Source organism: Coloeus monedula (assembly GCF_965178545.1).
Source record: "Coloeus monedula genome assembly, chromosome: 17".
Lineage (NCBI taxonomy): Eukaryota > Metazoa > Chordata > Aves > Passeriformes > Corvidae > Coloeus > Coloeus monedula.
Window position 1 is genome coordinate 838096 of NC_138797.1, and position 11375 is coordinate 849470.

The 11375-nt window shown below is 54.6% G+C and overlaps 1 protein-coding gene across 1 annotated transcript; it reads right to left on the reverse strand.

Annotated features, from left to right (window-relative positions):
• Positions 1 to 2568: 2568 nt before the first annotated feature.
• Positions 2569 to 7876, reverse strand: RAB5IF (RAB5 interacting factor). Its single transcript, XM_082292731.1, has 4 exons — positions 7686 to 7876; positions 6008 to 6111; positions 4878 to 5007; positions 2569 to 4271 (listed from the first exon to the last, which is right to left on the reverse strand). Exons 1-4 carry the CDS (start codon positions 7812 to 7814, stop codon positions 4230 to 4232), a joined length of 405 nt encoding a protein of 134 aa, XP_082148857.1. The 5' UTR covers positions 7815 to 7876; the 3' UTR covers positions 2569 to 4229.
• Between the last annotated feature and the right edge of the window lie 3499 nt (positions 7877 to 11375).

Here is an 11375-nt window from a genome sequence, read left to right on the forward strand (position 1 = left end):
AGAATCCATCTACTGCCCCTATGTATCCTGGACATCTGTTGTTTTGGGAGGCAGAGCATGCGGAGTGCTGGGCTGTTTGGCTCTGGGGAGGTCACCTGACAGGTATGTGTCCTACTTTCTCATCCTCCAATGAGCCAGCTAATCCCCTGCGTGAGCAGCTCCACTGGCTCGGTGTTCCTCAACGCAGGGACTTGTAAATCTTCCTTTGCTGTGGCACTGGCAAGGTTTTGGTTGTGCCTTCAGCAGCCTGAGGGCGTCATGGCCATTGCCAGCTATAGTAAATAAATAAATAGGAATAGGGATAGGAGTAGGAGTAGGAGTAGAATAGTTTGGGTTTTGCAAGCCAGTCTCAGCCTGCTCCACTTTCAGGCATCTCTCCAGTCTTCCCATCCCCAGCAGCTGGAGGGGTCTCTTCCCCATCACTGCATCTTCTCCAGGGCCAGGAGCTATGTCCACACTGCATCCTCTTCCACCCACTGCCTGGCAGAGGATCAACCCACCAACCCAGCCTCTGCCTCTGTGGTGTTTATGACAAACCCAAACCAACTGGCTGTGGCAGGAGCAGCCACCTCAGCCCCTGTGACCTGCCACCCCTTGGTCATGTCACGGCTGGCTCCAGCCTGACCAGCCCCTGTGGCTGTGGTGGGGCAGAAGGTCAGAGCCCTGGTCAGGGAGGGTTAATGTGACTCTGTCCCATTAGATCAGATCCCACGAGGCTCTAGAAGGAGCCACGCTGGGGGCAGTGGAGTTGCTCCTGAGAGCTGCAGGTCAGCAGGGGTCAGCAGGAAGCTCCTCGAGGCTGAGAGCCCTCAGCTCATCGTGTAGGGATTGTGCATTCCAGATACCCTTCTAAGATTTTGAGAATTCTTACAGTCAAGTCAGGTAGTTCCAATTCTGTTTCATAGCATGAATCTGTATTCAAATGTTGGCTGAGGTTTAATTGGTTTATCTAGTTTAATTGGTTTATAAAAGAAGTTTATTTGAATGTTACAAGCTTTGGGACAACTGTGGGCAGCTGAAAGCTTGGAAATCGAGCTGGGGAACTGCAGAGATGGTGACACCCCTTGAAGGGGACAGAGACTCCTTAGGGGGTGCTGCCACCCCAACAGGCACTGCTCGGTGCCAGTGGCAGGTCTGGCTGGGCTCTGACAGCTGGGATTGGCAGGACTTGAGATGCCTGGGGGCACAGCCACCCTCCAACAGTCCTTGGCACCCACCCCAGTTTTCTCCCTTTAACACCCACAGTAACTTGCATTAGTTGTAGCACATCCTGTGCCTGGAGCCCAGGGACCACCAGAAACTCCTTTACCATTTCCACCCCACAAAACACTTGCTGCTCGCCTCTCAGCAAGGCTAGGCCAGGGGATACCTCTCTCCTTCCTGCCAGGGACTGGCTGCTCTTTGCTGAAAGCCAAGGTGATGTTCTGCAGGGAGCTCCACTGTGGGCAGTGCAGCCTCCTCTCTGCACCCTCGTGTGAGCTCCGTAAGGATACAGCTCCTGCTGGAACTGTATCCCGACAGCTGGGGCTCCCACAGCCCAGCTCTCCAGTGCAGGAAGGACCTTTTTCTCCCCGAGCTGAGGCTCTATGGTAGCACCGACCCCCTCCAGCCATTGGCTCTTTCCCACCAAGGAGTGGAGAGAGCAGAGCAAGCTTGTTGCACCAGGGCAGAACTGTGAGGGCAGGGGTGCTGCCCAAGCCCTGCCCTCCCAGAGCGTTCCCTGCTCCTGTCAGCCACTGCTCTCCTGTCCTCCCAGCACCAAACCATGCTCTCTGCTAGACCAAATCTCTGCACGCCCCCCCCCCACCGTATTTACAGTTCTCATCGTTTGCAGGATGCTTGGCTCCCATCTCCTGGCTGCCACATTCCCTTGAGCTTCTTAAAATTAACTCCTTCCTTTGTGAGCAGACACCAAAGCCTTAGTTCTGTTGCTGACCAGCACAGGGGATACCAGCTCCTAGCCCCTGAGGCACCCCTTAAAACAAGAACCTGAAGAGATAAAAACCTGCAGCTGAGCAACAGCAATCAGTAAATTCTTTACAAGGAGCCTTGAAGAGATCGAGAGGCCAATGTCTGTTCATGGTCATGATTCTCCTCAACAGAGAATCCCCCTCGGCTCAGGTTCAGCTTCCAGCCACTAGAACTGCACCGAACTGTCCAAGGAAGTGAGCTGGTGGGAGCACAGGGAAGCAAGGAACAGAGCAAAGGGGCAGGGAAGCAGCTCTGCACTCTCTCTGCATGTGGTACAGCAGTGCTCCAAGTCCTGCTCCAGGACACACCTGAGCACTCCAGAATGAGCAGCGGCACAGGGCAGGGACAGTCACTAAAGGAGCAGAACAGCTTGAACAGGCAACACTCGGCTTAGCCTGCTTAGCTGAAGCATGGATCTAAGCATTAGCTACCACTGCAACTGCTTCTGGCCTCTTGTCCAAGTGCAGCACAAGAGACCTGAGAATCCCAAAAACTTTACCAAAATATCCAACTCTGAAAGGAATCCCACACTCCTACCATTTTACAAAACATCAAAGACCAGAGGACACAGAAGTTGCACAGTGGATTATTCAGGCAACATTTATTGGAGCATTTCAAGTATACAATGGTTTTACTGATGGCTGTGAGCAGCTAAGATGCAGACAGATGCCAGCAGGAAAGGGTGACCTAGAACTAGCAGGCTGTGCAATTCTCATGGGAAGTTACTGATTTCAGCTGATAGGAGAGGAAAAGAAAGTAGCAGACTAAAAGTTTGAGCAAGTTTGGGGATAGGGAAGAGAAAATAAAGAAGTTTTTATTTGAGATAATTTACTTAAATTGGCCACTCACAAGTAGCAGAAGCTGTCTGCTATTGCACTCATCCCTTGGCATCCCAAGGACCTAAAATAACCAGGGCTGTTTCTTCCACCAAGAACAGACAGATTTTCCCTGGTAAAAACGGAGGCTCGCTCTGGCTCAGCACTTGGAGATTGAGATCCCTGGCTTTGCACTCCCAGTGAGAGCCAGGCTGTGGCACTTCCACCAGTGAGGAGGCAATGCAGGCTTGCAGCAAGAGCACACTAAACTATCAACCCCTCACTATAAGGCAGCAGTAGGTCAGGACTCTTTCTGGGTGCCTGAGCTGTTTAGAGAAGCAAGGGCCATATGGCAACAAGACTACAAGGTCCTCTGACAATAACAAGGACTGTGCGTGTTTCCCAAGAACTATTTCTGAAAGACACGTTTTTAAAAAATATCTTAAAGCAGAGACTCCCCACTGATGCACCAAAAGGGCATGGCTAAGGAGGGACTGAGCTATGAAGTGATCAAGCACCTCCCAGACCAGAGGTTGTGTACTCTGCCCAATTTGCAAATTGGTACTTCTGCATTTAAGATAATAGCTGCCTCGATTGTGTTTTAGTCTCCTGCATTTATGAACAAGGAGCAGTTGAATTCAAGAGCTTAAAACCAAACTGAAACGCTAACATTTAACAGGGTAGATCCAGAATGACTCCTTCGAGACTACAAAGCTCTGAGGTATGTGATGGCAACTTCATAGTCAGGCTGGCAGAGTGCAGTGGAGCTTCTAAGCCTCCTGAATACATCTTGGTTCACCAAATGGAGCAATTCTTCCTAGCAAAATCACTTAAAAATTTGTCTTGGGCAAAAAGCATTTAAAAATTCTGATCGACAACTGATTTGCAAGTAAAACAAAAAAATATTAGAAATGGTAACAACACAGTGTTTAATCAAATCAGATCTGGTTACTACAAAAACATGCTAAGGACGGCCACCAGCTCATGTCCTGGGTGCTGCTGGGCCTTCTGCCCACGTATCTACAACTGCTTTTGAAACACTGTTTGTCTAAAGGACAACCATGGAAGACAAGTCAGGGTTTAATGACAGATTTCGAACAGAAGGGCATACATACATTAAATTAACAGAATTCAACCTTCAGCACACAGGAGTTTGATAGAGTTACTGGCTAGTCACAGGAAGTTCCAAATTTGAACAGTCTTGAATCACTTCCAAAAATTCCAATGGCTTTTTAATAGTTCCAATAATTCACAGGTGTATAAAATGGAGACAGGCTTCTCCAGCAGAAGAGTTGGGGCTCCTCCAGGCTACCCAGACCACTGGTACAGAGGAGAGCTGGTTTGACTTCCCCACTTTCCCACCAGTCCACTAAAGACTAGGATTTATTAGAACCTTCTCTATTTATTGACGACTGATTTGACAGGCAAATGCTGCAGACTGTGTCAATCATAGTGGATGGCAGTATAGAAGATTATCCAAACAACCTGTGGGAAGGAAAGGAAGGGAAGGTTATTTGGATCCCTCTGGAGAGGGCTCAGACACAGCAAAGAGCCTCGGGCCTTGCTCTCACTAGGGGACTGGGGACTGAATTCCAGCTTTGAGGTGGTCCTGGAGAGATCTTAGGATCACCACGTGCCACGAATGGTGGCATTCAATTTATCTGCTGCCTGGGGCGCCCAGCCTTTCCACATTAAAATCCCACCACAGCTCCTCCAGGGATTTAGAAGCACCAGCAAATCAAGTGCTGTGATCAGAGACTTGGGGGAGGGGAGTAAGGGAAAAACAAAGACACCCAAAACACCAGTCCAGGTGTAACTAGTTCGAGATGGGATGGAACTCCAGGATATCTGGGACAGTGGATGGGAGTGGTTGATGCATCCTTTCCTACAGAGAAACCCCAGGTGTCAGCACTGTATTTCACAGGCAGCAGCCATCAGATTTTGGGATTTTCTTTCCCAATCACTGCCACTTATTCAATGGTGTTAACACAATCTGTCTTCTCTCACCACTTCACCTGCTCTCCTTCCAGGTCTTCAGAAAGTGCACCAACACAATACACAGATCAACTTAAAGAAAGCAAGAGGTATTACCAGAAACAGTGCAAAAGATGTCATGAATCCCTCCTTCGTCAGCTCCCACGTCCCACCATACTCCTCCTCATCTATCTGCTGGAAGCTGCTGAAGTAGAGGTACAGAACACCAGCATTGATCAGGCAGAATCTGCAGGGAAGAGGTTAGGAACCATCATTCAGTGGCACAGGCTGCAGGTACCCCACATACCATACAGTGAAATATCCTTCATCAGCAGACAGGAAGCAAAGAGAAATTCTTTTCCTGCAATGCTTCCCAGGCAGCTCAGTCACTTGTTGAAAGAGCCCCTGCAGGCTATTGAGACCTTGGCTAGGCAGAGACATTTGCAAACAGAGACTCCCAGAGCAGATCCAGCACCTTCCCAGAGCCGGTGTCCAGAGAGCAGGGCTGTGTCCCCACCTCTGCTGTCCCTGTTCCAGGCAGGGCCAAACAGATTTTCAGTTCATAACTCACTGCAGCCTTCAGACACCTCTGGGGAGGTGACCCAGCTCACATGTCTTGTGGGGATTCAATGCACACACCCCCTTCCAGGCACTGCCTTCCCCACTTCAGCCCTGACTGGCTGAAAGAGCCACGTCAGGAAGCCAGGAGTGCTGCCGGTGCCACTCTGCCAGGGCCACTCTGCCTGCTTGGCACCTGCGGCCTCTCATGTTCTGAGCAAACCTTTTCTTTCACGGAGCAGCTGCCCCTCTTGTTTGCTGATAGAACCTCCTGTCTGAGCAGGGCTCCTGGCTCAAAGCCCAGGAGGTGCACACCTTCCCCCATGGATCCTTCCTGGGTAATCACACCAGGAACCCTGCTCCCAGCCCTTCCCACACACGCAGGACACACATACCAGGTAACTGAAACTCTAGTTCCCTTCTTCTGCCATTGCCCTTTTTAACAACAAAACAAATAATAATTTTAAAAAGTATCAATCAGGCTGAGGAGAAAGAAACTGATGGACATGTTATGATTTGGATGAATTTCATGGCAACCAACAGTCTGGAATGCAATGCTGGCTGTGAGACCCAGAGCAGGCAGAGCCTGCCTTTAGCCAGCCCACTGTTCACAGTACAGCCTCAAACAGGCTCCCAGGCCAGGCCAAATGTGGGAAAGTACACGAGACAGAAAAGGAAATAAACCTTACACTGCTATTCCCACGAATCCCTTCAGTGGAACTACTCCCCAGATGATTCCCAAAATAACCGCAATGATCTGCCGGAACCAGTAGATCACATCTAAAAACTCGTCCTGAGGAGATAAAGCACAAGAAAAACATTGGCATTTATTAAAGCACCACACAATTAACAGGTGAAAATTCAGCATACTTGGATCCCCACTCAGAGTATAAAATACTGCACTCAGAACAGATAAAGCAGCTTAGGGCATCACGCACCCTGGACTTCTCAGCTTCCACATTAAACACACAGCTTTGTCCTCTGACGGGCCAACTGCATTGGCAAACAAGTCTCTAGTCCCCTTATTTACTAAAGGTGCAATTATAATCCCCTGGAATAAAAGTTTAAGGAACTGTTTATGCTTTAAGACTGTTCCACTCACTCTGCCCCAGGCCCTCCTGCCCCCAAGAGCACTCAGGGCAGCTCCAAAGCACAGCCATACCTCACTCACACCACGAGAACTGCTGTGCTTCCCGAGCAGCAGGGGTGTGCTCATTCCTTTTAGTCCAAGGCCCCACACTCCTGCAGCTGCTGCAGCCCAGCAGTGCTGGCTCACACTTCAGTAAGATTCACTTCAGCTGACGTCTCTTTCCTCAGCCTCCCCAGGACTGGGATTGTCCCAGCATTCCCCCAAACACCAAAGCCCTTGTGATCCCACCTAAGCCTGTGGGATGTGCCAGCTGTTCCGCTCCGTGTGGAAGATGTGGATCCACGTCAGATACAGACATTTCTGCTGGTCACTGCGCTTGTCAGGCAGCTCAGCCTTCCATTCACATCCTACTGTGTCAAAACATTGGCACAGCTGTCCCTGCTCCCCTGCTGACTGAAATTCCAGCTCCATCTGCCAGAGGTGAGGGGGCAAGGCCACACGAGCCCCACCAGTTCGGGGAGCAACAGGTAAGGAAAAAGTGACACAGATTCCTGCCTGTCCCCCAAGGAAACAGAGCGTGCGCCTTCCCCACGCCAAAAGGCCCAGCCAAAGCCAGGGAGCAGAGGCCCTGGAACACGCGCTGTGTGCCCAGGCCGTGCCAGGGAGCCGGCAGGAGCCGCGCTCCAGCGGGAGCTCCGGGCAGCTGGCGGCTGTGCTGCTGGGAGGCGGCAGCAGGGAGAAGCACTGAGCAGGAGCACTGCAGCACACGGGAAAACTTCGGCAACTGGATTCTATTTCTCCTTGAACTATACAAGGGCAATTTTTATTTGATCCAAAAAGAGTTTTAAACCACAAGCCAGAAGTAACTGAGGTGTTTTAACCCTGTGTTTGCCTTGGCTCCACGCCCGAAGAGCTGGGCGTGCTGCGGCACCCGGGGCACCGGCCGGGCCACGTGCGGGCACGGGGGACGCGGAAACACGGCCCCGGTTCTCGGTGGGGCGGCGGAATGCTCGGAACAGGAGCATTCACCCCCCCAGACACCCCGCCGCTCACGGCGCTGCGGGCACCGGGCACCGCCGAGCTCCGCCACAGCCGCGGCACGGCCCGGGCGCGGCACCGGCTCAGCCCGCCGGGTCCCCGCGGGGGCTTCACCCGCTCTCAGAGACGACGGCTCCTCCGGCACCCCCGCGGGACGGAGCCGCCGCACCGGGCGGGTCCCGGCCCCTCCCCGAGCCCGCAACTCAGGCCCCCCTCCGGTGCCACCGCCCCGGTCCCACCTTGTCGTGCCAGGCGGAGTCGCTACGCAGCGCTTTGCCCCACACGGAGCCGCGCCCGGCCGCGCCGCCGTTGGCCACCGCGTGGTGCTGCGGGTGCGGCGGCTCGTCCCGGCGCCGCCCGCCGCTCATCCCGCCCCGCCGGGATCCCGCACCGCGATCCTGCGCCGCGATCCGCCCGCCCGGCCGGAACCGGCCCCGCCCGCGCGCCGCCAATCGCCGCGCGCCTCCGGGACACGTGACTGGCGCGGGGCCGCCGCCCTACGGCGGGCGAGAGGGGCCAAGACGGGGCGGGGCGGGGAGGAGGGGAGAGGCCAGGCCGTGCCGGGCCGTGCCGTGCCGTGCCGTGCCGTGCCGTGCCGTGCCGTGCCGTGCCGTGCCGTGCCGTGCCGGGCCGGGCCGTGCCGTGCCGTGCCGGGCCGGGCCGGGCCGGGCCGGGCCGGGCCGGGCCGGGCCGTTCCGTGCCACTCCATGCCACTCCCCAGCGAAAGGGCCGGACAGCAGTCGCAGTGTTACTGGGTGGCAGAGGGGACAGCCCTTCGCACCCCTGCGGTGGCACTGAGCCTGCAAACACGGCCGCCACGTGGGGATCTCGGTTCACAGCCAGGCTCTGGAGGCTCCACAGTTGCTTCCTGGGGCCATAGGGCCGGAGGGTTGGGAGTCCTCAGAATACTCGCGGTTGTGCAGCTTCTTACCTGGTGATTCATCCCCCCTTAGAGCCGCTGAACATATGGGGGCTGTGGATAGAGTTATCACATGTGCACTGCTAAAGATTTGACTCTTTTTTATATTCTTGCCTTCCAGCAGCAGTGGTACTCAAACCAGTTGCCCTCCTCATGGGAACGACTCCTGCATGGCGTGGGCAGGGTGTATGGCTGGGTCTCACTCTCTGTTACCCTCCTCAGCGTGTGATTATGTGTGCAGAGAGGGGCCTTACTGACAATATTCCAGGTGCCCTTGGGCAGCTGAGCTTGGCAGTGCTGGGGCCACTCCAGGCACTGCTGGGAGCCGTGGATCCTGTGGGGATCCTCACCGGTGCCAGTGGAGCTGAGTCCTGCCCAGGTGCCCTGTGTGAAGCCCTTCCTTCCTCCCTTGCTGTGCACATCCCCCTGGCACTGGCACACCGTGAGCTTCACAGTTCCTTTTTCCCCAGTAATAAACCCCAGGCCCGAGGTCCTGCATTTCTTTTTGTCTCACAGATCTGTAAGCACGACATGCTGAGCATCTCCAGAGCCTGACTGCAGCTCCAAATGCTCCAGCAGCAGCTGCTTTGCTGCCAGCAGGACCTGGAGCCCATGGGTGCAGGCTGACCCTGTGTGGGGTCAGCACAGAGGAGGAAACAGGCAGAGGACTCCCTGTCCCAGACCTCTGATCACTTCCAGCCAGGGCCATGTAATTTAAATACAGATTATGCAAGATACTTATGGACTTAACAAGTATCTTGCCCTGCTCCTGCAAGGCCATCAGGCCCCTGATCACCTCCAGCCCCTTGGGCATTTGCCAGAAGCCAGAGGCTGGTCCAAGCCAAGGGACCCACGTGGCATGACCAGGAAGGGGACATGCAGTGCAGGGTCATCGCTGTGTCTCTGGCAGAGCCTTTGCCTCTGACCCCCACACCAGGGCAGGGCCAGGCCAGACATGTCCTGGCTCCAGCCCTGCTCCCAGGACACTCCTCTGGTGCTTGGGGAGAGTGGAAACAGTCACAGGGCTGGAAACGCTTGCATGGTGATGAAGACACTTGGTCAGAGAACTGACCTAAAATTCCTACTCTTAAAAAAATGGCTTACTTTACTCCATTTCCATTGCCTGATCCACAGAGAGAGAGAAGCAAATTAAAATTGGGCTTGAAAGAGGGAGGCAGGAGAGGTGCCAGAGGGTACAAACAGGCCGCTGGTAAGGGATGTGTGTTGGCAGACACGAGGATAACGTGGGCAGCCCTGGCACAGGCAGGGGAAGGCAGGCAGGGCTGGATGGGGCTCAAGGGACGGCTGTGAGGAGCTGCCACGTGCCTACAGCCCCTCTTCACCAGCTCCCCTTGCAGGGGTCAGGCTGGACACTTGCCCAGTGGCGAGAAAGCAGGGCTCAGTGACGGACAGCAGCCACCCCGGAGAGGCTGGAGGTGGCTCCTGGGCTCCTGCTGGGCTCCTGGGAACACCTGGACCCTGCTGAGGCTGGGCTTCTCCAGCACGGAAAACTCTGGGACCAGCCACGGGGTGGCAGCTCGGGCTGGCTGACTCCTGGTAGATTTTTGGTTTTGTTTTGTGGTTTGTTTTGGTGTTTGGTTTTGTTTTTTTGTTTGTTTTTTTTTTTTTTTTTTTTTTGTTTGTTTTTTTTTTTTGTCTTTTTTTCTCTCTTTTCTTATATTTTTTATTAAAAAGACAAACCTTCTGGGGTCCCCCTGTCCAGCTTACGGGCATGACAAAGGTTCTGTGCTTTCCCTGACTTGCCTCTGCCCTGGCATAGCATCCAGCAGCATTTTCAACTCTATTCCTGCATTTTGCTGGCTTCTGATCCCACAGCCTGGCCTTTGGAGGGGCTGCAGGCAGGACGCCTGCTTCCAGTGAAGGGTCAGGAACCTCTGTAGCTCCCCAGAGGAGGCAATGCCCCGGCACATTTCATCCAAGCAGCACAGGGACATGGGTAGGATGTCCCCAAGTTGGGCAGACTCTTGGCAGAGCAGGTCAATGGTCTTCTGAGCCAGTGGGAACAAACTCTGTGCCCTGGGCAGGGTCTGGCCAGGCTGCCAGAGGGCACGGCCACTGCTTCCATGTCAGGGTTGAAACAGGATTTTTTTTGCTTTTTAGCTGTTGTTTGCAGTGATGCCCTGCAGGAGAATGGCAGCTGAAGATTAGTTTGTGTCACTGCTCATTTCTGTTCTTCATCTGTGTTGCTGCAAGTGCAGCCTGTGTGCTCCATGCTGTCCCCTCAGCACCTCTGATCGGGGTCTGGTCCTCACCCTCAAGTTCCATCTCCATGGGCAGCGATGGAGCTCCTGGGAATGCTTAAGCAGAGCAGTCCTGCTCTGGCTGCCCACTCAGGGTTGGGTCCCCAGAACACTCCCTCTCAGAAGTGTGCCTGGTGTCTCCCTCTCCCACCTTCCTGCTCCTCTGCAGGCTGAATTCAGCCCCCAGTGTTGTGGGACCCCACAAAACAAAGACAAATCTCCTCTGGGATGATGTCTGGAGGGGCATCACCCTCCCAAGGGGGATCCCACAGGACCAGGAGCTCCTCTTGGTGCCTGCAGGACTGTGATGAGGCTCAGGACTGCTGATGGGAAGGAAATGTGAGCAAGACCTGCTGCCCTGGAGAGGTGTTCCAGGACCAGCATGTGTGCTGCCTCAGGTGAAGGCTAGGAGCTCCCCAGCCCTGTTTCTCCAGGCTTTGAATCCCTGCTTGGGAACGGGGCAGTTCCCCAGCTGTTCTCTGCTCCAGGCCACTTTTTAGAGGCCCTTTGAGGGGCTGCTTGACCCTTCCAGCCACTGTTCCCTTTGCGTGGCCACAGGGACCATTGACAGAGGCCACCCGTGGTGCAGCCTGTGGACACTCTCTGGCCTCTCCACGGAACCCCAGGGGCCCTGGTCCTCCAGCAGCCCCATGCCTGCCAGCCGGGACCTGCCGCGCCGCAGCCAGAGCTGCTCCGGGGAGCTCAGGGTGAACCACGGCCCGCGTGTCCCCGGCAGCGTCACCCGCGGG